Raw genomic sequence first — 27,560 nt, 5'->3', positions numbered from 1 at the left:
AGATGGGCCTCCTACTTGTGTGTCTCTGTGCTTTACGGAACACTTGGTCTATTTAGTGTTCTTTACCTTCTCACTGGTTTTTATGAGTCGGATCAATTTGCTCTACTGTGTCATAGCTTTCCGTGTTCACTAGAAATGCTTTATTTGTTAACGATGTTTGTATGTACAATAAAAGCCAATGTGTGTGAGGGCAGGATGCTAAAATTGTTAACTACAAGTGTGTAATACTGACTTTTGTTGTGTTTCATGAATTCTGACCAAGTGGATCTTTGTGGCAGGGGCCTACAGAGTCCTATTTTAACATTGTTACTCATTAATTCATGCTAAAGCATTTAAGCAACCACAACAAAGTGGTCAGTTATTGTCCATCCTATCTAAGTAAGATTTTTGTGTCTGCATGCTGAATCCAAAAAGCAGAAATGCTAACCCTGAAGATAAGTTTAGCAAAATCAGTCCCATTTAGTATTTCTTAAACCACAGATGTAGCTATTACATCTAGTGGGTTTTAGCTTATATTTTCCTCATGATTTTTCTTCCCTTTATTTCAGAGTATTCATAGAGCAAGACAAAGATTGGTAATGTGCATGCATTTGAGCCTGAATATCAGATATTGAAAATTAACCTATTTCCATTAAATGAAAACAATGTGGAGTTTGACAGAATAATTAGTGACTTCAGTTTAAAATTTTTAATCTCACTGAAGCCAATGAAGTCATGCAAAAATAAGCAGGTTAAGTCAAACTCTTAGGAGTCTAGTTGGTGTATCTTTGTTTAATCTTGTTTTCACCATGTTTCTTTTGCTCGTGGGAATCATTTTCCTTGACTGATTCACATTGTTAAATATTAGTGTTTGGCTTTACATTTGCATGGACTTTGAAATGTTGTGTGGGTTTTTTTTGTTGTTGTTGTTTAGTCATTCATTTTTCTGATTCAAAAAAATTTTATCAAAGATGATTCCATTTTCTTTGTATTTAAAAAAATGGAAATTTCAAAAAAACTGGCTTCATTTAAAATATTACCCTGTTTTCAGGGGTAGCAGTACCAACTGTGTACTGAATTAAATCTGATAATGAAGTATAAAAATGTAGTAAGTAGCTATTTTACTTGATTGACACAAACGAAAGGTAGGGAATAGTAAATTCTTTTAAAGCTTTGCTAATTCTTCACTGATTAGCTTTCAAAGGAATGTAGTCATTGTAGTCAAAGTTTCATGAAGGAAAATATACATCTATGCTAAATTTTAGTACTGTCAGCCTTAGAGACTTGATACAACTTTTAAAAGGGGTTGTAATCTTGTCATCTTCAGTATTCATATTCTTTATACCATCTGATGAACTAAAAGTCCAATTTTAAAGTTTCCAAAACTGAATCTATGAAGAAATTAAGAACAGTATACCTTCAAAGGGATTGGAAAAAAATTTAAATAAAGATATGTGACATTTTAGCTATTTCTCTGAACCATGTTGATACTGTAATTAGAAATATCTCATATGGTATTGATTCATAATTCACAATATTGAATTAGCAATGAGCAATAAGTACCAGATTATATGTATACATATACATGTATATATGTATGTCTCTAGCATGTGACATGTGCATGTGCATGTTTGTGGAAATTTTGGTAATACCACTGGAGTTGACCCCTGGACAATATAATAATTCTTGAGAGTATATGAATACTTACTGTGTTTAAAATACATGTCTATGAACTGCCTTTGTATTTTGGCTTGATTTTGCTCTTCATCTGGTTTCTGTGGTGTGCTTTATTTGCCATGAGTATATCATGTGTCTGTTATTTTGTTTCTTTTCTATATGGTGTAGTATGTATCGCTTGGTTTTCAAAAGACAGTGCATTCTTTGGAATCCATGATGTTTGCTTTTCATTTTTCTGCCCAACACAAACACAGAATAGATACTCCATTTTAGGCTGAGGATGCTATAGGCGGCCTACACGTTATTCCCTTACCTCCAAGGGCTGAAATATTGTGATTTGCAAAGCCGTGAAAGGTGTGTCAACTTTTACATGCTTACTGTCTCTTTAACAAAGAACTTCTGTCCTTTCACCTGTCTGTTTGCACGTGTTTCTCTTTCTCCTCTTTGCCTTTTCTTGTCCATGCACCTGGTGCTGTGCAGGAGATTCAGGAAGAACACAATGGCTACCCTTCTGAAGCTGAAGCTGATCAGGTTGCAAGTTCTACATGTTCATCTGTTTGTAGCTGCACATCGTGTATTTAGAAGCCATTTCATACTAGATTTCTAGACGATGAGCAAACGCTTTGACCACTAGAGTAGTGCCCTCCTGTCCAAGTTTGGTAGATTCCACTATGACATTATTTGCAAAAATTGGTTTATCCAACATTTTGTCAACCAGAAATTTGGTCATCTGTACTTCTCGGTTTCCCCACAGAGGGTTTTTGATGAGTTAATGAACGGCAGTCACGAAAGGATTCTGAAATGCTGTCACAAAGACTTAGAGGGGACAGATTCATATGCTGAGGGTGCTCCTTGAGGGTGCGGACCTCGCTTTATTCAAATGTGCATGGTCTGTGCCAAGCGCAGTACCTGGTACTTTGTACGTTTCATGAATGAGTCCATGTAGTTAGTATTTATTGATCAGAAGAAAAAAACTCATTCGAGTACCCTTGAGTGCTTACTCAGTACCTCTAGACCCTCTAGAGTCTCTTAAAGCAACAGAACCTTCCCCAAAGCTTATGGAGAAACTCAATATGTGAAAATGGTAGACGTGCACTCCAGGAAAATGTGGCAAGGCTCCGTGCTCAGCTGTGCCTCTGCTTGGCCCACCCTCCCTTGGTGACTCTGGAAGCACCTTGAAGCACCCGATTTGAAAACCACTGCTTTCGGCATGCAGCCATTAACTGCCCACCCAGCATATTAGAATCAGATGAGGAGAAAAGTAGTGGAGAGGCTAGGGACATCCTGTGGGCTCGAGCATTTGGGGACAAATTCAGGGAGCTGGTGGGCCTTCAGCTGGACTTTCAAGGTTGCAGGAACAGGGTTTAGATGAGCTCATCAGAGGGAATTCCTCAACTGGGCAATACTTGGAGCAAGGGCACCAAAGAGGAATGGGTGTGTTCCTGAGATCAAATTTCGTTCATAAGAATATTCCATTCTTTGTTTATGCTGTACATGGGTTGGATAAATCAAGGGTCAAATCATGTCCTATGCAACTTCATAGTTGCAGTCAAAGCTTAATGTAGCACAAGTGTGAGTCCCATTTCCTAACACCAGCTTTATAAAGGGAATCTACTGTACTCATAAAACGATGAGCCTTTAGAAACTATTATCTTCTTGAATTCCTATGCTAAAGCTAAATGTGTTTCCTGTACAAAATAAACCATATATGGGGAAATCTGAAGCAGTGGGATCTTTTGTTTGTTTTGTTCTGATAGTTTCTTTCTCATCAATTAAAAAGCATGTCCCAGAGTTAATTATTATTAGTGAGAGGGTTGTCTCACTGTCTCACAAACACAGTCGTGCTTCATATAAATGCACAAGAATTTCAAGCCAAATTCAACATGGCTTTCAGAAGAGAAGAGAAACATTTAATCCTCAACCTCTATCTTGAGAGCCTTGTACATTCTCAAAAGGGTCCCATTCACTGCTGTCTCCCATCTGCAACATTTTGCTTCCTAATCCTGGGTTGAGGACTTCAAAGTATTTGATGTGGCTTGCTATAAGGCTTCAGGTGAGCTACATTTGCCCCCCATCCCTTGCAGACAAAATTGATTAAAACAGCTTGCTTTAGTAAATATATTTCAAAATAACCTATCCCCATTTGTTTTTAAATATGAGTTAAGAAATTGAAGTCTATATAATATATGATAATATTTGGCCATTAAAATGAGCTTTAATGTAATATTTGAAGTAATATAAAACTTGGCTATTGATTAAAATAGCTTTCTCACTTTGTAACTATATTATAAAGTTAGTCTTTATTTCAGGTAGTAAATGAAAGAAAGCTGACTTTCAAATGAAGGCTTCTATTAAAGTTCGTGATTTTTTTTAGTGTTTCTAAAATTTGACATTTAAAAGTATGAATATTGGTTTATGCTTTATTGTGTAAAAGATGTATTTCCAAATCAGGTGTGAGTATAAAAATGAATGAACAAACACCTTTCCACGTCCCCTTTAACAGTTCTCTACATCCCTAAAATTTTTGGCTGAAAAGTATTTTAAAAACCAATCTGGACTAACAATTCAAATGGAATAAAATTATTGGGAGGTAACAATGAACCCTAATCTGTATTATTTTAATTGTGTATCTTGATAAGGAGGAAGATGGATTGCGTCCTATTGGGTACTCCCCATGGAACAGACATACCCTGACCAACATTTAGCATTGATTTTCCTCTTTATAGTTTGACTTTTCCCCTTTCTTTATTTTGAAATTTTTGATGAAATTACTATACATAGTGTTTTTAAATTGACCCCCAAGTTCCTTTAATAAAACAATAAAATATTCTTATAAGTATAAAAAAAGTTATTTTGAATTTTCAATAATTTCTGTTAGAATTATAAAAGTTACCACTTTTTTAATGTTTTGTTTCACAAAATCATGCTGAAAACTTAGTATTGTCCACTCTGTTTTCCACTGAACACTAGTGGCCTCCTGATGTTAACAGGTATTTTTTTGGAGAAAGCAGCTCGTGATCAAATAGGTATGGGAAAAGCAGCATACTCTAGCGCCCTCTTGCTGATTTGACTCACATTAACACACTAAACACTCACATAAAAATAAAAATAAAAAGTTTGTTTTCTTTAATCCTGTATTTCCCCAAATTGAAAAAGACCTATTCACATCTCTTGGGAATTTAATGTTCTATGAAGCACAGCTTTGGAATTGCTGGGGTTTTGAACACCTTATTCTTCTTGGTAACATATTGTGTCAGATGCCAAGGAGAAAGTGACCACTGCTTTTGGCAGCATCTTGGCAGGGGGTGGGGGGGGTATCTTGGAATGGGCCCCGAGTTCAGACTCTGGTCCCCAGTGTTTTAGTTCTAAAGCCCCATTTTCTCAGCTCCCCTGAGTTCTCTGGCACTGTGTGACCAAGCTCACAAGAGACTGGGTACTGGGCCTCTGTGCCAATCTGGACATTTAGAACTGTAGGCAGGTACCCACATTTATACCCAAGCACCTTATAATAGCCATCCATCCAAGACATCCTTTTCGTAGTATCATGGTAGCCAGGAAACCTAGCACCTTATTAGCAATTTGCTGGAGAGTGTGGAATCAGCACAGAGTGAACTGGCTTGGGAGAAGCCTAAGGAACACACTCGGCTTGTCCACAGTCATGATTGAAATATTCTCGTCTGCCAGATGAGGGCGCACTGTCGTGGCCTGGATGAGATACACACTGACGAGCTACCAGGCTTTGTGCACCCACATGTAGTACACAATCTAGGGCTTTCCTTGGTAATAGCGCTGCCCTGAAACCCCTCCCTGGCAACGTGACTTACACTTCGGGGTTTCCCATGCTATCTCAGAGGCTGGGCCATTTCTACAGCACCTACATCTAATGTTGATTTTATTTGTATTCGTTTCATGCTCAGAAGGTAACCTTTAAAAAAATTGTTTTTTTACTTTATTTCTGAATTCTGGAGGAACCTTATAATAGCTGTCTGTGTAGTGATTATAGTATCTGTCATGTCAAGCCATTTATGTATTAATGCTTTCTAACTGTGAACTTGAAATATGTGTAATAACTTGCTAGAATATGCAGCATGGTGTCCTGTGATGCTGAGCTTTGAAATTGTCTTGTAAGGGGCGGGGGCATACATTTCGCACGCTTCTGTAGCTGTGTGGCGCAAGCGCAGAACAGCACAATTCTTTCCAGGTATACAGATGGAAAGGGAGATTTACTGCTGTTTGTTTTTTTGCCAGGCTCTAAGGGATGGAAATAAGCTGGCCCAGATGGAAGAAGCACCACTTTTCCCAGGGGAATCAATCAAGGCCATTGGTAAGTTTAGTGCGTACACTTTGCCTACAGAGATCCGCAAAATGACATGGCACTTTCCTTGTGAGCACAGGTGACGTATGTGCTGAAGATCAGCCAGGCCCATTTAATTAAGGGACAAATGGACTAAATCTCGTCATTCTTATTAGTATCCATATGACCTTAAGAGACAGAAAACTATAGAGGATCCCTTTAAACTCCGACTGAGTATTAGTTGGCATTGCCAACACAAGAGGGGCACAACTTTTCCTGATGAAATGAAGGCAGATCAGATATTCACTGTATGTCAGGTCACTTCTTTGTTGGAATCCTTCACTATAAGGAAAATGTATCAAGAAAGTACAATTTTAGTGCAAGAAAAAGGCGTGTGCTGCCACCCTGGATTGTAAGGGCGATGGCCTGAGGACTCCCACGTCACCCCACGGTGGATTAGCTGGCATTTCAGCAGGTAGTCCACTGTACCCTGGGCGGATGGGAGGGCGGCTGGGTGCGACCTTTTCACCTCACAATTGCTGGGGTTGAGTAGGACAACCTGCTTTGCTAGGCTAAGTGTTACCTTCTTCCCTCATGAGTCCCTTCCAAGGATGTGTGCTCAATTTCTGAGTACAGTCATCTTGTGTCAAGAACATTTGAGTAGCTGCTCTCTCCTACCAGGGCCTGCAAACAGCCACCCCCACTGAATATCCTTGTCTGTGGCTCTGGACCCTACTTATCCTATCCTTGGTTTTGAAACGCTTTCTCACTTTGGCTTCTGGAACTTCTCTTGCTGTTCTCTCTCTGGGAGTTCTTCTAGCCCTGCCTCCATGCTGCTTTGGGAATGATCTGTTTAAAATGCAGAGCTAATTATGTCATGCCTCTGCTTCTCCTTCTGACAGCAGACTACACAGATTTAAAGTGGATGTGAAGAGTTTTGACACATTATACGCCTGGGAAACTATTATCACAGTCAAGATAACGAACATATCCATCATCTCCCAGAAGTTTCCTTTTTAAAACTCCCCTTCTATACCTTTTTCCCATCCCCAAGCACTGTAGACTAGATTATATTTTCTAGAGTTTTCTAGAAATGTAATCATTGAGTATATCCCCTTTCTTGTCTAGCTTCTTCCACTCAGCATACCATAGTTTGTCGTGCATAATGCGCTCCTGTGTATATGTGCACCCACATTTTTGGCCCAAACTTTCAAGGGAGAAAAGATCTTTTGCTTTATTATTTTAATTCAAATTTTTATTTGTTTACATTTAGGTACTTGTTTTTTGTATTATAAAAGAATTTTACCATTTATTTTTTAACATGTGGTACAAGAAATTTTATGGAACAAATAATTATAAAACACAAGAACAGATACAAGGTACAGGAAATTTTATGTGTAACAAATTTACAATATTTACGCATCATAGAAGGCCAAGAAGTCGTTGCAAGTTCATTGTACGTTCAATAAAACCGATGATCATATTCCAGGGTGTTATTTTGCATATGGATATCGTTATTGATTTCTAGAGTTATACTTTTAACTCATAAGTATAAATAAAATAACTGAAAACATTTATATAGGTAGGGAATTATACCCATGTATAATGTGCATCCTTATTTTTCCCTCACAAATGTGGGCAAAAAAGTGTTCATTATACACGTTATAATATGATAATTACGTTGATATTCATCCATATTGTAGCTTGGCTCAATAGTCATTCCTTTTCATTGCTGAACAGTATTCCATTGTATGGATGCACCACAGTTTTATTTTTTCATCCATCCATCTATTGATGGACATTTGGGCTGTTTATACCATTTGGCTATTACAAATAATGGATATTCATGAACATGTCTTCTCTGGCCTTGTGTCCCATCATCCTCATGCGCTCTTTGATCTAGTCATATTAACCTCCAACAACTGGCTGCTCTCTCCTTCCTCCCTTCTGCCTCCACCTTCTCCTCTCCCCCTCCCCCTTGCTTACCTGCTGAATTAAGTTGATCCTTTTCTAAGCCCTTATCACATCCTGTCCACACAGTTACGATAGCATTTATCAGGCTATAGTATAATGCTGATTTTCTGTGTAGTGTCACTCACAGGTCACGGGCTGCTTGTGGACAGGAACTGTGTCTGGTCATACCTAGAACCCCAATAATAGAAGCCACTCAGTACATAATAACTTCTAGAAAAGTTTGATGGAAGTGTTTGGCCAGATGACAACTTTAGTACCTTTCATTGTTCCTGTGTACTTATGTACATTCCTGTCATTCCAATGAAATGGCACTTTGGGAAAATCATCAAGACGTAGGATCTTTGCGATAGACGTGAGGTTCTTACCCCTCAAGAGTCCAGTATGTCATTGATATTATATTACATATTCTGATATTGATATTCACAAGAAGAAAATAAAAATTCATATGGAAGGTGATAAAGAAATTGAAGCAAAGTCTTTTTCCACTCCATTAATGTGGTTCTAGTTTTTGTCATCTGTGAAAAAGTTGCTTTTGGAGGGGCATTAAGGGGCAGTTTTTAGCTTTAGTTAGTTTTCATTAGCAGTAATTTATTAAGTGGTAGCCCAGGGTCTTCAGAGTTTAATTAATATGTTTGTGATGTGATTAACTTATCACTCAGGGGAAAAGTTAACCACCTGGAAATAAAATGACAAAATGTAGCTGATTATGAGGCCATTTACTTAAAAACTCGTTAAGTAGCAAATTAGAATATTGTTTTAAAAACTGGAATTTTATTAGAAGAATATCCATCTATGTCTTTATTTAAAGTAATAACAAATTTAAAATTTAAAATTCCTAGAAAACTGGAATCACAAATATACGCGCATACACACACACACACACACACACACACACACGGTGCCAAAAAAAAGTATACACATTTTAAGAAAGGAAAAAACTGTATTACAATTGTAATACTCAATATATACCGATAACAAAAGATGAATACAAGTCACATTTGACTTCTGCAATTACAAAAGGTGTCATTCAGCATCCATCAGCATCCAGACAGTTCTGATTACTGCAAACTACTGCTTGAGCAACATGACCAAAGTGTCCACTTGTATACAAGTTTTGGCACTATGTATGTGTATATATATATATATATATATATATATATATATATATATATACACATATATATATATATTGTAGTCATCTTTTGTTATCGGGGTATATTATTACAATTTTAATACACTTTTCTCCTGTCTTAAAATGTGTATACATTTTTTTGGTACCCTCTGTATATATATATTTGGAAAGTCGTGTTAAGATTTATTGAAGCACTAGCTTATGGCAGTAGTTGCTACTTTTGAGTTTTTTCTTTCAGTGAAAGATGTCATGTATATCTGCCCATTTATGGGAGCTGTGAGTGGAACGCTGACGGTGACGGACTTTAAGATGTACTTCAAAAATGTAGAGAGGGTGAGTTTTTAAAAGCGTGTGTTATTTTTAAAAACACTTCAGAAGCAAGTAAACACTACAGAAGAAAGAAGTAACGTCAAATTTTATCACCCTGAGAGAACCAGAGGGTGAGTCGTAAAATGTCCACATTTGCAAACAGATTTTGTGTCTTGGAAAAAAGGCCATTAAAGTAGCACTTACACCGGGAGGGGGAGTTTAATTGTACTCTTAACATCTTCAGAAAGCATGCTATGAACCAGGCTTCAGTGTATTGGCTGGGACAAAGAGGAAATGCAAAGTAAACAAATGTGTTTTAAGCCAGTGAAGACTTAAAATACGAAAACTCTGTTGACTGATACTAATAGGCATTCTTAATTTGTAAACTCAGGACCCACATTTCATCCTTGACGTTCCCCTGGGAGTGATCAGCAGAGTTGAGAAGATTGGGGTGCAGAGCCATGGGGACAATTCTTGTGGTATAGAGATCGTGTGCAAGGTATGGTACCAACACCATTAAAATGAGAGGCAGTCAGCTGGGAACTTTCTCAGAAGCATTTTTCCTGGTCTTTGAACGGGGTAGTTTGTATTGTAAGTGACTCAAATGTTTTCAGGACAAAGACCTCTTCAAATCTTATATCAACCAATTCATACCTTTATGTAAGCCATTGTAGTAAACCTCTTCTTTTCTATTGAAATATTCTAATTAGCATAGACCTATGACCTACGTGCTGACATTATTTGTTACATTTCAGAAAAATCAGTGGAAAGCAGAGATCCATATTTTTTCCAGTTTGTTGTTTTAAGACTAACTTTCAGAACAGTGGATGGTCAAAGACTTCCTCAAGGCACAACAGTACAGTGACCCTTGAACAATGTGAAGCTTAGGGCATCAACCAACTGCCTGCACAGTTGAAAATCCATGTATAACTTTGTTTAAAACCATATTAATCTTTTTATTTTATTTTTTTCAATTACAATTGACATTCAATATTATTTTATATTAGTTTCAAGTGAAGTTCTTAATGGTTAGACATTTATATATCTTACAAAGTGATCTCCCCGATTAGTCTAGTACCCACCTGGCACCACACATAGTTATTATTATACAATATCATTGACTATATTCCCTATGCTGTACTTTACATCCCTGTGACTATTTCATAACTACCAACTTGTATTTCTTAATCCCTTCACCCCACATGTAACTTTTGACTCCCCAAAAACTTAACTACTGATAGCATACTGTTGACCAGAAGCCTTACTGGTAATTATTGATTAACACATATTTTATATGTTATATGTATTATGTACTGTATCCTTACAGTAAAGTAAGCTTAGAGAAAGAAGATGTTATTAAGAAAATCATGAGGAAGTGAAAATACATTTACAGTATTTATTGAAAAAAATCTGTGTGTAAGGTGGACCCACACAGTTCAAACCCATGTTGCAGAAGGGTCAACTGTATTCGTAAATTCTGTGATTAAAAACACAGTTAAGTTTCTTGGCTATGTTGGAATTTTCATCCTTTTGGTTTTGTACCCTTCCTACAACAGGTTAAGTAGAAATGTGTGTGATAACTTTAGTTACTTAAAATAACTAGTCACTTAAGAAACACCTTAACTGATGTTTTTATTGGAAATGCAGTTTATCAACAACCCTACCCAAAGTACTGGGAAACAGGTCCTGCCTGCAGAATCATCGAGGTTCCTTTCAAACATGGGTTTGGGATCCCTGCCCATCTGTTTGTTTTGGTCAAATCTCTTGAGGACAGCTCCCTGTGGCGGACCCTAGATTACAGTTGAATCCCCCTTTTTCAAAGAAACCTCTACTATTCCTGGTCACAAATCTCTGGCTCACTAGGCTTGCTTTGGGCACTACCTGGCCGTGGTGGCCTTTGATAAGGGACAGGTGTCCTTCTCAGGCCAGGCTTCTACATTCGGAGCCATGTGAAGCAGCTACAGAACTTCAGCCAGTGGGGTGACTTAGTCAGTTCTGCAGTTTTGAAACATGTCATCTCCCTAGGCAGAGCTCTTCAGTAGCTTCCCACTGTCCTTAGGCTAGAAGGAAAGCTTATCAAGACCCGGTGAGTCTGAATCTGACTGACTTTCCTCTGCAGCTTCATCTCCAGCCACCCTCCCCTCATTCTTGCCATTCCAGTTCCTTTAGTTGCTCACACTCAAAGCCCCTCCCACACACACACACACTGTCTGGGGTCTTCACGCATGCTGTTTCCTTTGCTTGCAACATTTTTCTCTCCCCAGCAATCCTAAATAGCAAATCAGCTCAGTCAGGGTATACATGTGTAGCCCATGTAGCTTGGAGGAAGAGTACACCAGGAAGTTAGGTCATGTAGGCAGGTGTCCTGTGGCTGTTTCTGATGCCTGAGAGCCTTGCAAGGTGTGAGGTCTGTTTTTTGAAACAGGCGATGTACAATTGAAAAGGTACAAAAATTGTGTGTAGAAAAAAGTAAGTAAACCCTGTTGGACTCCCTGTAGGCACCCACTGTTACCAGTTCCCATAGATACCCAATGCATGTAAGATGTATGTATAGTCTTTGCAAATATTTTATTGATCTCTGCAGCATGGCGTCTCCCTCATAGGTACTCAGTACACATTGAATAAATGAGTTCTGCTAATTGTTTAACAGGATATGAGGAACTTGAGACTTGCTTATAAACAGGAAGAACAGAGTAAACTGGGGATATTTGAAAACCTTAACAAACATGCATTTCCTGTTTCCAATGGGCAGGTAGGTACACCAAAATCAACCGCTTTTGCATGCCTTTGTGGAGGTCCAAAAATTTCATGTTTAATTATTTCTTTTTCCAGTGGTTTCCTTTATCTCTTTTCTCTCAGCTGGGAACTAATATTAAAGTATTTAAAATCTGTCAGTTCTGTGTAATGATTAAGAAAACTGCCAATTTGTTGCTTTAAAATTTACAGATTAAAATGGGAATCTTACTACATTCAGCTCATAACTGAATGAAAAGCTTTAACATTGTGTATATGACATAGCAAGGAAATACTGACATATGTATTTTGTGGTTTTTGTATCCAGATGCTCTTTGCATACAACTATAAAGAAAAATTTCCAGTTAATGGATGGAAAGTTTATGATCCAGTAGCTGAATATAGGAGACAGGTAAAGTATGCTGCTTATCAAACTGAAAATAATAGGTTGAGCATCCTTTTATTTTCTAAAAGGTTAGAAATATTGCGCAGAAGAAACCTGTTGAAACAAGTTGTATGTAGGTATAATTCACCTAGCTTGTAGGTTCTGATGCCCCGGACTTCCTATGCCAAACCGTTGACTATGCCACGGTGTGTTCATCCCTTTTCCAGAGACAAGTGGAGAACAAGGACTAGGGTTTAAAAAGCAAATTGACTATATGGCTTTTATTAGTTATTGTGGTAATGAGTTGATGCGTAAGGATGAAAACCAATGGCTTCAATGATATTTTAAGTATATGGCGTGACTATATCCGTCTGTTGTGGTATTCCTCTACCAGAAGCTCTTATGTGCATTGTCAGTTTCAATATATTCCAGTAAGATGATTTTCATGACATTTAATCTCTGTCTCTACCTGATATTTGCTATGGTGATTTATATTACTTATTTTAGACATTTGTAAGAAGTTTCTGTGTCTCTAAAGGGCTTTCATGAGCATTTTCAAAAACAACACTATGTTCATTCATTATAGAAAACATGATTAAGAAATGTATAGGACTGGGATTCTAGTATATAATTTTCATTCTTAGTATGTTTGGAAATTCTCATGCTTCGTTAGATTTTTTGAAATGGGTTATATTAGGTAAATGTATCTAAACTATTAAGTAGCACTGAACAAATTATAAATGGTTGTTAGTAGAATATCAGAAATGGACGTGGTTCATGCTTAGTACTTTTTGAAAGTGTAAAAGTATGCTTCCCACCCCCCTCCTTTCTTCTCTAACACTCTGCAGGGCTTGCCAAATGAGAGTTGGAAAATATCCAAAGTCAACAGTAATTATGAGCTCTGTGACACCTACCCTGCCATCATTGTTGTGCCAACTAGTGTAAAAGACGATGACCTTTACAAAGTGGCAGCCTTTCGAGCAAAAGGCAGAATCCCTGTAAGTAACAAACATTGTCATTTAGGTATAAACATCCACCGTATTAGATCTAATATGGAAAGAAGACAGAAAAAAATCCAGTGAACAAAGTGGAAAGTAGGAAAATAAGGCCCAAAACCTGAGCATAACTTTGATTGTCAAGAGCCACCTAATTATATAAACATTCCCTTTACTGACTCCGCTTTCTATGACTTCACATTGCTAAGTACAAGGGTAACTTCAGCTATGGACTCAACATGTAGTAGGGAATAATGAAGGAATAGCCACAAGGAGTTAGCATGCTACTGCGTTAACGGTTTATGTCACCGATTCCACCGTCTCATCCTAGAGAAAAGACATGTCCTTAAATGTCGAGTGAGTGCAAGGCTGCAGCTGCATGGGAAGGACACCATTAGGAAAAGAAACATACTGTGTTTCCCCGAAAATAACACCTAATCAGAAAATAAGCTGTTGCATGATTTTTCAGGATGCTCGTAATGTAAAATAAGCCCTACCGTATTTCCCCCGCAATAAGACCGGATCTTATATTAATTTTTGCTCCAAAAGACGCATTAGGGCTTATTTTATATTATGAGCATCCTGAAAACTCATGGTAGTGCTTATTTTCCGGTTAGGTCTTCTTTTCGGGGAAACACAGTAGCAGCCAGCAGGGGGTGGATTTTTAAAACAGCTTTATTGAGGTTTAATTGATATACAAAAACACTGCACTTGTTTAATGTATACAGTATGATGAGTTTGGACACATGCATACATACCCCTGTGATACTATCACCACGACCCGGGAGGGAGTGAACGTTACTCAGCTCGGAGTTTATGGTCTGGGACAATCCTGAGTCGCTTGGCCACTGGAGGAAAACGGGAGGTTTGGGGACATAGCTTTAGATTTTCTGAGAGGCTGTATATTTACTTTGTCCTCATCTGGCCACATGTATCATTATTAAGATACAAAGATGTTTGAAAATTAGGAGACAAAATAAAACTAGTCAATCAAATAGGAATGGGGTTTGATGTTAGTAATCTGTTGTCTTACTTCCTAGTTTTTTTGTTCTGTTTCAGTTTTTGTGTTTTTTTTGCTTTGTTTTGTTTTGTTTTTGAGACTTATAGAAGTTTAGAGATAGAAGTGGATTTTTAGAGCTCATCTAGTTAGACTTCTTTCAATCTGACCCAAACATTGAGTCCCATGGCCACTATCATGCTGTGATTGGCCTGACCCCTCATTTTGGAGGAAAATATGCAGAAGAAGCTGTGCTTAAGAAGGAAACTTATTTTTACTGCCTGGTAATTATAACATATGTTGTTTTAGGAACTGAACTCATGTGTTGCTTACAAACAGGTGTTGTCATGGATTCATCCAGAAAGTCAGGCAACGATTACTCGTTGCAGCCAGCCCCTTGTGGGTCCCAATGATAAACGCTGCAAAGAAGATGAAAAATACTTGCAGACAATAATGGACGCTAATGCACAATCTCACAAACTTATCATCTTCGATGCCCGGCAGAACAGTGTCGCCGATACCAACAAGGTACATTCTCGATGACATTGCAGTGGGGCTTGTCTTATGTACTGTCTGTAAATCATTATGCGGTTCAAATGGCCCACCGACTTCTTCCCTCCCTGAAGGTGGAATCTTTCCGAGTAGCCTGTAGTTATCCTTCTCTGGCATATTGTCTGTGGGGGTCTCATGTGGGTTGGAATCTTGTCTTCCTTATTGTTCCTCCACAATCCTGTCTGCTGAATTAATTAAGCAATGAGCCAGAAAGAGAATTATCACCCAAAGAATCAAGTATTTTAACGAAATGATCGTGAGGCCCTTGGAAGTCCCTTTAACCTGTGAAATATGTATGGTGATTGCTTGATTCATTCCTCTCTGGTCTGAAGCTGTTAGAATGGAATCAGGTATGTGAAGGTAGACAAATATACAGTTTCCATAAATCACATGGAGCAGTGGCATCTGCAGACCACCCCATTTGATCCCTACTAGCTGAAGGGGACAGGGTCCTTTGTACCTAGTGACAGCTATGGCATCAAGCCTTCAGAACCCGCTATCCAAATAGGAAAGGCTCTGAACCGAGTCATTTCGATTTCCCATGGATGACTTTCCAGCAGTGTGTTACTACAGACGGGCATTTAGCAGTAGGAGGGTTTGGCCCTCTCACAAGTAATTTCAGGTATCAGGAAGGTGGTGGCACACTTACCATCTCATGCCTACTTATAAACTGCTATCTGAGTAACAAACATGTCATGGACACCTAGTGGGGAAGATACCCACAATAGACCAGGTGAGGTACAGCTCAGTGCGCTGAGGGAGCCAGGAGAGGGATTGACCAGCCCTGCTAGTGAAGCTGGGTAAGGCTTCATGAAAGAAGCCCCATTCAAGCTGGCTTTGGATGGTTAGCAGGAAGAGACAGGCAGGACATCCTAGAGAGCACGAGAACCTATCCAACAGTGTGCCAGAGCATGTCATTCACAACAGTGACAAGAGGAAGATGTCTGAGGGTCACCCCCCACCACGTCCTCCTCAGCAGTGCTTGGGGAGGTCTTTGTTTCTTTGGGTAGCTTGAGCCTCTTCTTTCCTCAGTGATTATTCCATCGACCACAATCTCTAAAAAGCTACCCTCCTACCTCCCCCATCTCACTCTCAAGAGAAGCCATCATCTTCTCCTTCAAGGAGCAAAACAAGCCACCAGAGACGTCATTTTCCCTCGGTACTAATGTGGGCCCGGCACACATTAGGCACTGGGGACAGGTGCGTATGAAACAAGCAGTCACACCAACTGCCATGTGCTTATACTCTGAGAGTGTAAAAGGAACCTTGTTATTTGCTACATGACCCTGGGCAGTTACTTCATCTCTCTAGATCACGATTGCCTCGTTTCTAAAATAACAATGACAGTAAACCTACTTCCTGGAGTGGATATGTGACAACAGGAAAGGACCCAGAACAGTGTCCCTCCCTGAGAAAGCATTTGGGTCAAGTTAGCTGTCATTATTACTGACCTCAGAGTGGACCACTTCATTCTCTTGACTTTCATGACATCTCACCCCCGGGATTTCTCTCTCTCTGGCCTCCTTCGCTGGTTCCTCTTCCTCTTCCCAACCTACCAATGGCTGTGCTCCTCAGACTCAGTCTTGGGTCCTCTTTGCTACTTTGCATAATCTCCCTGGGCCATGTCCTCCGATGCCATGAGTTTAAACACTCTATATGTTGAGTTTGACACCCAAGTTTCTATCGCATCGTGATCCCTCCTGAGGCTGAGGCAGAATTTCCATCCTGTTGTCCAGTTGACATCTCCACTTGGCTGTCTCCCAGGTAACAACCTCAGCGTATCCAAACTGGCCTGAGAAGCAGGGTGGTAAGAAGCCTTGGCTTGGCAATCAGTTATCCCTGGGTTTTCCTCCAGATTCTGCCACTCAATGCTGTGTAGAACCCTGAACCGCCCCCTACTTTGTGCTACTTTGTTACTGTAGCACTAGGAAACCCAAAGAATCCCCTGTTACTGGGATAAATCCCACTTGGCCGTGGTGTATAATCTCCTTAATATGCTGCTGGATTCAGTTTGCTAGTATTTGATAGCGGTCCCCTTGAATCTAGTCTCTACTTCATGGCCCATGTAATCTAAACACACAGCTCTGTGCACGCCTTCCGTGCCCTGAAGCACTGACATACAATTCCTGAACAGGGCCTCTGAAGCCCCCCACCACGGGCCCTTTCCTTCCATGTCTCAGCTGTGGGAGGCTCCTTTCAGTTTCTTAAGCACGTCTCCTTGTCATCTCCGAGCCTGTGCCCCCAGAGCTAACCATTCCCCCAGCCTTCAGATGACACGTCAAATGTCACTTCCTCAGGGAGGTCTTTCCAGATGAGCGGAGGCCTTCCTGTGCCTTGGCGCTCTGCACTTCCTTTTTTATAATCCTCAGCACACTTCTGATTGCTCATTCAGCCCGTGTCTCGCCCCTCGGCCTTCAGCTCCATGACAGCAGGGACTATAAGGATCTTGAGTCTACCTGGGTCCCCCGACCTGGGCCATCACATAAGAGCTGCTCCATAGACTGTGGAAGACGGTCTGGCTGGCTGGCAGGTCAGGTCGTCTTTCAATGGGTAGTTGCCATTTAGAGGACCTAATGGCAAGTGGCGTTGTATATTAATTCAAAACTCCAGACTCCATCATGGAGGCAGTGTAATAGCACCAAAGGTTTTTAAGTCACATTTCTTTTTCAGAGAGTGAACATGGAGGGAAGGAATTTAGCTTTAACCTGTAGCATTCGAGGAGACTGTGTGGGGAAAGATAAAGCTCTGGAGCTCAGAAAGTGGTCAGGTTGAGTTTGAGATTGGGGCCCAGCGGCCTGTTGGGTGATGGTTGCAGCCTGCGTGTGTGTGTGTGTGGGGGGGGAATCTCCTTAATATGGAAGGACTCTAGGTCTGGTGAGCAGGGGCCAAGCAGCAAACCCTCAGAAATGTCGTCTGTGATGGGCAAGAGAGAGACTCTGTGAAGGAAGGCGTGGTCTAAGCGTTGGGAGGAGACCCGGAAGAGGGAGGGAGGGGTCCTAGATTCCAGAAGAGAAGGCATGCCCAGGGGGAAGACTGGGAGGGAGGGGCTGTCTTAGCTCCAGCTGCTGTAACAAAATACGAGACTAGGTGGCTTATAAACAACAAACATTTATTTCTCACAGTTCTAGAGTCCAAGATCAGGGTCAGCAAATCCAGTGTCTGGTGAAGGCCTGCTTACTGGCTTGTACCCTGCCACCTTCTTGCTGTGTCCTCACATGGCTGAGAGCAGAAAGAAGCAAGCTCTCTCGTATCTCTTCTTCTTAGGGCACTAATCCCATCCTGAGGGCTCCACCCTCATCACCTAATTCCCTCCCAAAGGCCCCGCCTCCTAATCCTATCATCTTGGGGGGTAGGATCCCAACATTTGGATTTGGCGGGCACAGATTCATGTTGTGCACAATGAGCAGTGTGCGGATTTCAGAGTCTGGGGGCATCGGAATCTTGCCCTGCCACTTTGTGCCTTTGGCCTTTGGGAGTTCTCAGCCCTCTTAGAGGCTTCAATTTTCTCACCTGGGAGCCTTCCCTCCTGCCGAGGATTGGCATGCTAATGGGCAAAGAGTGGCAGGCTTTCAAGGAGCCCTCAACAGCTGGCTTGAAATCGAGGAAACCTGAGTCCATCCTTCAGATGGCTGCTGGCGTTCGGGTTTCTTTTTCCCAAGAGGGTTGAGGATTGCCCTGTCACCGCTGGTATCAACTTATTCTTGCAGACTTGGGGGCTAGTGGCCCAACGTCACTAGCTTCTTTCTGGAACCCTGCTTTGCCCCATAGAGAGAGGCCTGGCTATGAAGTTCTTGTCTTCTAGAACTCTCTGAAACCCTCCCCGTATTCCTGCCGGTGTAAAGGTGGTTCCGCTTCTCACCCTCCTTCCCCTTCTTCTGTCTCAAGACCTCGAGGTGCCTGTTCTCTGTGTCCTGGCTTGGAGTAGGCACTCACACTCTTTGCCTCCATACCCCCATTTTCTGACTGCCATTTGTCTTATCTGAATCCTTGGTAATCGGTTTCCAGGTAACACATTGCCCTTAAATACATTCTCCTGGTTAAAACCAACGCTTAGCATTGGTTTCCTCCCGTGCTGAAGAGCCTGATAAATACGAGGCCCAGCACAACCCCTCAAGCTCTCTCCGAGACTCTTCCTGCCCCTTTGCTCCGCAGGGCCTGGGGCCCATTCCTCTGCTAGCTCTTGGCTTCCTACGTGATAGGTGCTTGTGAGGTAATAACATAACGGCGCTGGAGTATGTTTGGGGGGTAGTGAGAAGGCAACAAGCTGTGCGTGGATTAGCTTTCATTAACATCATTTATTTTATTTTATTTTATTAATTTAATTAGCAGTTAATCCCCACAGTGACCCTTTGAAGTTTTTACCGGTGAGAAAGCTAAAGTGGTATTTGGGTGGCAGAGCTTGGATTACAAACCCGCTCTCCCTGCCACCCAGGCCTGTGCCTTTAAGCACGACACTGTGCTGTTCCAACCTCAGTCAGCAGCGTCTTTAGTGGGCGCTGAGGTTAATTTTGTTATGAAAACCATAATTACTCCATGGAGGCAGGACCGTGCTCTAAACAGCCTTGTTCATAGTTGGTGTTCCAACAGTGTATTCTTCAAGTTAAGTTGTCTCATATAATTCTGTGGAATAACTTGGAATAGAAGCTCGTATCCACATGTGCACAATGTTGTTGTTCTCCTGTCAGTCATGTTTGCCATTTGCAGATTTTATCAGAAACTCAGCAACTGCAGTTACATCCAGGTGGAGGGGCTTTCAGCCGCAGGCAGGCTCTGGTCTTCCCCAGAGCTGCTTTCCTTCTGAATTCTCAGGTGCAAACTGCCCTCTCAGACCTCAGACTCCTCTGCAGGTGTCCGCAGGCCGTTCCCGCTCCACAGCTTGTCCTCAGTACACGACCCCCCTCCAGACTCTCCTGGCCCCTTCTCAGCCCCGCCCGTACTCATGTGCTCCTGCCCAGCCTGGTCTCCTTAGGCTGCCCCTCCACTGTCCTACGGCCAGCACCTTGGCTCATTAGACCTTCAGCACCCTTGTCTGGCCCAGTTCACTTCTGCCTGCCTTTCTCATGCCCACAGCCTGGGCTGCTGAGTGTCCCAGGAAGACAGAAGGCTCACATCATGCAGGTTGGAGTCACTCCAGACTCATGCTCTCCAGAATCAACTCTGCCCCTCCCCAGGGGCCGTTTTAGCCCCTTAGGGACTCTTTTCTAATGTACCACCCAGTTCCACCCCCTTCAGCTGACACTGCTTCCTTCACAGAGGATACACCAACCCTCAAACGGGAACTTCCTCTGCTCCTGCCACCACACCTGGGAACAGCTTGTATTCCTGTCCATGGAAGCCTCCTGCCTCCTGTAAAGATGGAAGTGGGGGCCTCCTCCCTGTGCCCTGTGTGCAACCCCCACCTCCCCTGCCTGCTCAGTCATCCCTGTTCCCTCTCTGGGGTCCCTGACCTTTCCTCTCTACTGCCTCCTTCTGATGAAGTTTTCCCCATTTACAAATAAACGCCCCCTGGAATCATCGTCACCGTCCCCTTCCAGCTGGCACCTTCCCCTGCTCTTTGGAGGAGCTTAGTGTTCACTGCCTGTCGTGCGGGGTGACAGGTGGGGTCTCAGCTCCCGCTTCCCACATAAGAACTCAGGATATGGTGAGGCCAAAAAGGAACACCCATGGAGCCATAGGTAGGGGAGTCATACTACTATATTCTCGCTGGCACCTGGGTTGGAGACACAGGAAGCAGGAGCCACACTGTCCGCAACCCGCCACCCTAACTGCAATCTGTGCTTGCCAGCCACCATCTTCCTGCTAGCCCCCATTTACTGCTAGCGTAGACACAGCAGTTATATTAGTGGCCAATGGCTCACTGGTTGCAGCTGACAGCCAACTAGCCACAGCTGATGGCCATCCGATCACAGTTGATGGCCATCTACTACCCGAGCCAGCACCTTTCCATGTGAGAGCCTGGAAACTGCTTTCTGGGGCTCTGTCCCCACACTGCCCCTCGCTTGCCCCTTAAGCTATCTCTTCAGACTGTTCTTGGTAAAGTCGCCAAGTACATTCTAGACACAAAATCCAACGTGTGTTTTTCAGTTCTTATTTTCCTTGCTCTCACAAGCTTTTGACATAGTTGAGTGCTTTCCGCTTTTCAAAATAGTCTTTTCCCTTTTTTTCCCCTTCAACCTCTGGCTACTTTTCTCAGTCTCTTTTGCTGCATAGCCCTTAAATGCTGGCCTTCTTCAGGTGCCCAGCCTTCACCTCTCACATTACTTGCTGTACTTGAGCACCATGTGCCAGATCTCTGTCCTCCAATATCATCCATGGGCCCGTGACTTCGTGTTGATATGCCCAGCTCAGACCTCTCCACTGAGCTCTGACCTGTGTGTCACGCTGCCAGTAGACCTCTCCCCTTGAATTTCTCACTGCCGTTTTGTGCTCACTATGCTCAAAGCCAAACGCTTTGTTCCCTCTTCAGTAGTCTATATCCCAGTAAAGATGCCACCATCTCTCCGGTCACCCAATCTAGAATCATGGGTATCACTGTCACCTCCTGTGCTATCCACGTCCATTGCCCCGATCAGCCATCTTGTCCTGTCTCTTAATTATCTCAAATCAGATGCATGTCTCCGCCCTGCTGCCTCTGCCATGATTCCTTCAGCCAGATGACCGTCGGTCTCCGAGCTGGTCCACATGCACAAGGTTCCACCCCTCTCTAGCCCCTCCCATCCCCTGTAGCCAGTGATGATTTTACCGTGCAACTCTGATCCAGGCCCTGGCCACTTTCTGGCCTCCTCTCTCCCTGCTCTTTCCACTGCCCTAGTGTTCTCTGCTGAATTTGTTGCCTGTCTCTTGAGAAGCCATGTCCTTGCCTATCTCTGAGCATCTAAACACGATGGCCCTTTGCCTTGCATGTTCTTGACGTTCCCTCCCACAGCAAAGCTTTCCTGACTTGGGTTCTCGTCTCAGTGTGGACATCTCTTCTGTCCCCCTGGCAGCCTCCCAGCATACCCTGTGCTCTCCTACAGCAAAGGACTTGCCTCCTGTACTACACGTGCGCCCTCTCCTCACCTGCTTACCCCACTATATTTTGAGGACCTTGAGGACCAGGGTCTACACTTGTTCATAACTGTTGCCCCAGTATTTAGCTCAGGGCCGAGCATTAGTACCCACTTGGTAAGTGGAGACTAAATGAAGAGTGAGGTCTTTGGGCTTACAGATGCATTGACTATTGTTTTTATTGAGATAAAATTCACACAACATACAACATGCCATTTTAATCATTCCAAAGTTTACAATTCATTGACTTCCAGTATAGTCACAATGTTGTGCAACAGTTATCGCTGTCTAATTCCAGAATGCTTTCATAGTCCCAAATGGGAACTCTGTGCCCATTGGCAGTCACTGCCCATTCTCCCCTCCCTCAGCCCCTGGCAACTGCTAATTTACTTTTCTGTCTGCATAGGTTTCCTTGTTTTGGATATTGCAGACAAGTGGGATCATACAGTATGGGATCTTTTGCATCTTTCACTTAGCATAATGTTTTCAAGGTTAATCCATGTTGTAGCATGGAACAACTGCGTCATTCCTTTGTATAGCTGAAAAATATTCCATTATGGGATTAGACCACAATTTGTTTATCTGGTCATCCATGGATGGCCACTGGGTTGTTTCCACCTGTTAACTATTGTGAATAGTATTGATGTGATCATTCGTGTACAAGTTTTTGTTTGAATACCTGTTTTCAATTCCGTGGGACTAGAATTGTTGTTTCATATGGTGATTCTATATTTAACTTTTTGAGGAACCACCAAACTTTTTTCCACAGACTGCACAATTTGAATTCCCACCAGCAATGTATTTGGGTTTTAGTTTCTCTACATTCTCATCACAGATGTGTTTTGAATGTTGATCTCTACAAAATATAAGCTAATTACACACTAGATTTTGTTGAGATTACCAAGGGGTGAACCATATCCCCCTTTTTTGTTACGTTTGCATTTTATTTTACTTAAGTTGCTAAAGTCTCATTGTTAGGAATTTACAAACTATTTTATTATACAGAAATTGTGTGGTAGTGTATTTTTTTTCTATTCAGATAAATGGCACTAACAGACAAAACTTTTTAAACTTAATTTGTCTTGAGTAAGATCCATGTATTAATGGTTTAAAACCTGACGATCGGTGATGGAGAATTGTTATGGGTGAATTGTGTCTCCATTTAAAAAGTACGTTGAAATTCTAACCCCAGTACCTGTGAATGTGGCCTTATTTTGAAATAGGGTCATTGCAAATGCTATCAAGTTATAATGAGGCCATATTGAAGTAGACTGGGCCCTGATCCAATCTGACTAGTGTCCTTGCAAGAAGAGAAGACACACATACAAGGAAAAGGCCATGTGATGATGAGGCAGAGATTGGAGTAATATGTCTATAAACCAGGGACACCTGGCACTATCCAGAAGGTGGAAGAGGCAAAGAAGTATCCTCCCCAAGAAGTTTGAGGGAGTGCAGCCCTGCCAACATCTTGTTTTTGGACATTCCAGCCTCCAGCACCGAGAGAGATGACATATCTGTTGTTTCAAGCTACTTAGCTTGTGGTATTTTGTTCCAGTGGCCACAGGAAACTCATACAAAGATTTAGGAGGTTTATTATGGACAGATAAGTGTGTTGCTTCTTTAATGGTCTCAATTTGGTAACACTAGAAAGAACAGAGGTTAACTCCGATGAAGTGATGTCTATCTATTGTCTTTCACAGGCAAAGGGTGGAGGATATGAAAGTGAAAGTGCTTACCCAAATGCAGAACTCGTGTTTTTGGAGATCCACAACATTCACGTGATGAGAGAGTCACTACGTAAATTAAAAGAGATCGTGTACCCCTCCATCGATGAGGCACGGTGGCTATCCAATGTGGATGGGACACATTGGCTGGAGTATATAAGGGTAAAGAGGGCCAGTCCCTTACATGCTTTCTGGATAAGATTTCTCTGTGTCAGTGCCATAAATCTGTCTATCCAAGTTGTTTCTCAACATTGCAAATAAGCACATCTTTGCTGTGTACTTGGGCTTCCTTAGTTTTCATGGTAGCATCCAAACTGTGGTCTTTGTTGGGGGGCTTTTGTGATACAATAAGGGATAATGCTTGCCTCACGTTGGGATTTTAAAGTACTTGGTGGCCTTTTTAATAAAGGACCCTATTTACTGCTGTAGTTTTCCTTAGTATAAGGTTTTTCCTTCCTCCTACGATGCTGTTTCCTAGTGATTCTCAATTGATTGCATTCTTGTTTGGTTCATTGACCTGAACTTTCAACATTCTCCCCAGAATTGCTTTTGGTATCATAGAAATTACAGCTTGCTCTAATGTGCCTTCTTTTCTGAAGATGCTTCTTGCTGGGGCAGTAAGAATTGCTGATAAAATAGAATCTGGGAAAACGTCAGTGGTGGTGCACTGCAGCGACGGTTGGGACCGAACAGCCCAGCTGACGTCTCTGGCTATGCTGATGCTAGACAGTCATTACCGCACCATTAAAGGATTTGAGGCTCTCATAGAAAAGGAGTGGATCAGTTTTGGACATAGGTTTGCACTGGTAAGTTGACACACTGGGGTTCATGCTTTGACTGTTTTGCTGTGTCACATGCATGTGCATAGCACACGAGGTGCACACACACACATGCACACGTGCACAGGCTTTGTGCTGTGTATCAGACCTGAATCGCTATAATAGAACACTATGGACCTCGGCATTGTATGTTGCTGATAGGGCATTCGATTTTATTGTAGTTTTTAGTGTAGGTATGCCTTTAAAAAATAAAAGTTGAGGTTAAATTCGTATAACAGAGAATTAACCATTTTAAAATGTACAGTTCAGTGACAGTTAGTACATTCACAATGTTCTGCAACTTCTGTCTGGTTCCAAAACATTCATCACCCTAAAAGGAAACCCCGTACGCAGTAAGCAGTCACTCTTCATTCCTTCCTCTCCCAGCTCCTGACAACCACTGATCTGCCTTCTGTCTCAATGAATTTGCCTGTTCTAGGTACCTGATATAAGTGGAATCATACAATATTTGTCTTTCTGTGACTGGCTTGTTTCACTAAGTTTTCAAGCTTCATCCATGTTGTAGTTTATATCGATTTAATTCCTTTTCGTGGCTGAATAGTACTCCACTGGATGCGTAGACCACATTTTGTTTATTCATCTGTTGATAGACACTGGGATTGTTAGCTATTGTGAATAATACTGCTATGAACATTGGTGTACAAGGTTTGCCATACAAAATACCACAGACTGCATGGTTTAAACAACAGAAATTTGTCTCATAGTTCTGGGTGCTGGAAGTCCAAGATCAAGGTTGTGGCAGGGTGGGTTTCTCCTGAGGACTCTCTCTTCGGCTTGTAGATGACTGCCTTCTCTCTGCCCTTGCCTCTGTATTGTGGTCTTCCCTCTGTATCTGGTCCAGGTTTCTTAAGGACACCAGTGAGACTGGCTTAGGGCCCATCCTAATGGCCACATTTCAACTTAATCACCTGTTGAAATCACCTCTTTAAAGGCTCTACCTCCACATACAGTCACATTCTGAGATTACTAGGGGTTAGGATTTTAACATGTGAATTTAGGGGGCACAACTCAGCCCATAATAGCCTGCTCTCACTTTGGGGTATGTATCTAGGAATGAGATTGCTGGGTCACCTGGTAGGGCATTCTTGGGCTGCCATGTGTGCTTTAGTCCAAATGGCAACTAATTCCCCGTCTGTCCAGGCAGCTGAACTGTTGGGAGTTTCGTCTGATCTATGTGTTGAATTGCAATCCCATTCAGACTCACTTGTGGAAAGCAGGAGGATGGGCAGTTTGAGGACTTCCGTGTCCCCAGCCGTAAGGGTGCTGAGTGTACCCACTGTGCCTGCATTCTCGGGGTGCACAGGGAAGGGCAGTGCTATGGCATCCCTTTGGGAGCTGTTGTCACATCTGTGGACACCCCCTCTTCACTCTCTGTGCCTTGGTTTCCCTTCTATTAAATGGAATGCTGTGGGGTGGGAATGTGTTTATCTGTACCGGGTGTGGAGGGTAGTGCCTGATCCAGGCCGTGCAGGTAAGTCATAGCTCCTGTGACTATTTTCAACCTTATCACAGACTCCTTCGTTGCGTCATCCCTCAGCAAAAGCTGTTGTGGGCACTCACTGTCACTCTCTTCAGCCAGACTTGCTTCTAACAATCCCCCCTCGAAACTGCTCTTGCCACAGCCACCAATGACCACCACTCCACCATGTCCTTCTCTTCTTTGGCTTGAGCATTTGACACTTGCTTCTTCCCTTCTTGTGGAAACACTCTCTTCACTGGCCATCTACAGCTTTTTGAATTTCCTCCTACCCTTTCTGGTCCTCCCTCTCTCCCCAACCTCTTAATGCTGGGGTGCCCCAGGGCTCGGTCCTTGGGCTGATCTCAACGAGCCCCATGACATTAAACACACATATTTCAAATCTGTCATCTCCTCTCCATTGCCACCGATGCCCCCTTAATTAAGGCCTGGCCGTCTCCCTTGAGGCTACTATGGCAGTCTCTTAACTAGCCTCTCTGTTGCCTATATCCTTCCAAACCGTTGTCCCGACTGCAGCCAGATAGAGCTTTCCAAGCAGATCTGGGGCTGCCACTCCCCATTGTGAATCCCTCAGAGCCTGCAATGGCCCATGGGATTGTGGGCAAACTCTTCAGCACGGCATTCGAGGCCCTTGGTGGCCCTTAGTCCACCTTTTCAGCTTCATCTTGCTTCCCTTCCTTTGCCTCATCCTCTGAGCCTCAGCTGTGCCCAGTGACTAATGGCATCCCTCACTGCTTCTGACATAATATGTCCCTGGGCAGCCAGGAAGCAGGTGCATTCCTGTCCTTCGAGGTTTATCTCAAGTGAGACCTTCTCCATGACCGACCTGTGTGACTTTCCCTCCTTGTTCTCTTCTCCCCATCTTAGGACAACCACTTGCTCCTCTGTGGTCCCACTATACTCCTTGGAACACTTTACTATCCTTGTTCTTCATAGGTCTTTCTCCCACAACTAGACCAACAATGAATTGTTCATTAGGCACAGGTACTGTGTCTCATTTGTCTTGCTATCCCGGTGCCTAGCCAAGGGCCTGGCATCTACTAGACACCGTGAAAATGCCTGGAATCCCGAGGGCCAGGCAAGATGCATTAATGACTTACACCATAGGAGTTCAGTGAATGTCTGTTCAGTGAATGAATGTCTGAAAGAATGAATCCTAAATTGTGAACTATCGGTGTAAAACTGTTCCCTAGGTGGCTTAAGTACTGAAGAGCAGGCTTCACAAATCATTTCACAAAGGCAGAAGTACAAAAATAAGGCAATGTATACACCTGCTATGGAAAACAGTATAGCAGTTCTTTAAAAATGGAATTACTATATGATCCAGCAATTCTGCTTTTGGTGTATACCCAAAAGAAGTGAAAGCAGAGACTCAGATATTTGCACTGCCACGTTCATAGGAGCACTATTCACAATAGCCCAAATGTGGAAGCAACTGAAGTTTTC

The 27,560-nt window shown here is 42.3% G+C and overlaps 1 protein-coding gene across 14 annotated transcripts in view; it reads left to right on the top strand.

Annotated features, from left to right (window-relative positions):
* Positions 1–27,560, top strand: part of MTMR1 (myotubularin related protein 1) — a 63,212-nt gene that overhangs the window by 20,399 nt on the left and 15,253 nt on the right. For 6 of the 14 annotated variants that reach the window (XM_081041968.1, XM_081041978.1, XM_081041977.1 and 3 more), the window contains 9 exons: positions 5,905–5,980; positions 9,295–9,389; positions 9,757–9,864; positions 12,016–12,117; positions 12,427–12,510; positions 13,332–13,481; positions 14,815–15,003; positions 23,775–23,960; positions 24,398–24,604. In XM_081041968.1, the coding sequence (XP_080898094.1) occupies positions 5,935–5,980; positions 9,295–9,389; positions 9,757–9,864; positions 12,016–12,117; positions 12,427–12,510; positions 13,332–13,481; positions 14,815–15,003; positions 23,775–23,960; positions 24,398–24,604 (1,167 nt within the window). In that variant the 5' untranslated portion in view covers positions 5,905–5,934. Of the gene's footprint in view, positions 1–548; positions 576–2,136; positions 2,188–5,904; positions 5,981–9,294; positions 9,390–9,756; positions 9,865–12,015; positions 12,118–12,426; positions 12,511–13,331; positions 13,482–14,814; positions 15,004–23,774; positions 23,961–24,397; positions 24,605–27,560 lie in introns of all 14 variants that reach the window. The other 8 variants (XM_081041973.1, XM_081041972.1, XM_081041971.1 and 5 more) reach the window with 3 other exon arrangements.

This window comes from Rhinolophus hipposideros, assembly GCF_964194185.1.
Source record: "Rhinolophus hipposideros genome assembly, chromosome: X".
Classification (NCBI taxonomy): Eukaryota; Metazoa; Chordata; class Mammalia; order Chiroptera; family Rhinolophidae; genus Rhinolophus; species Rhinolophus hipposideros.
The sequence above is the reverse complement of the archived record's forward strand: the minus strand, read 5'-3'. Positions and strand labels throughout refer to the sequence as shown.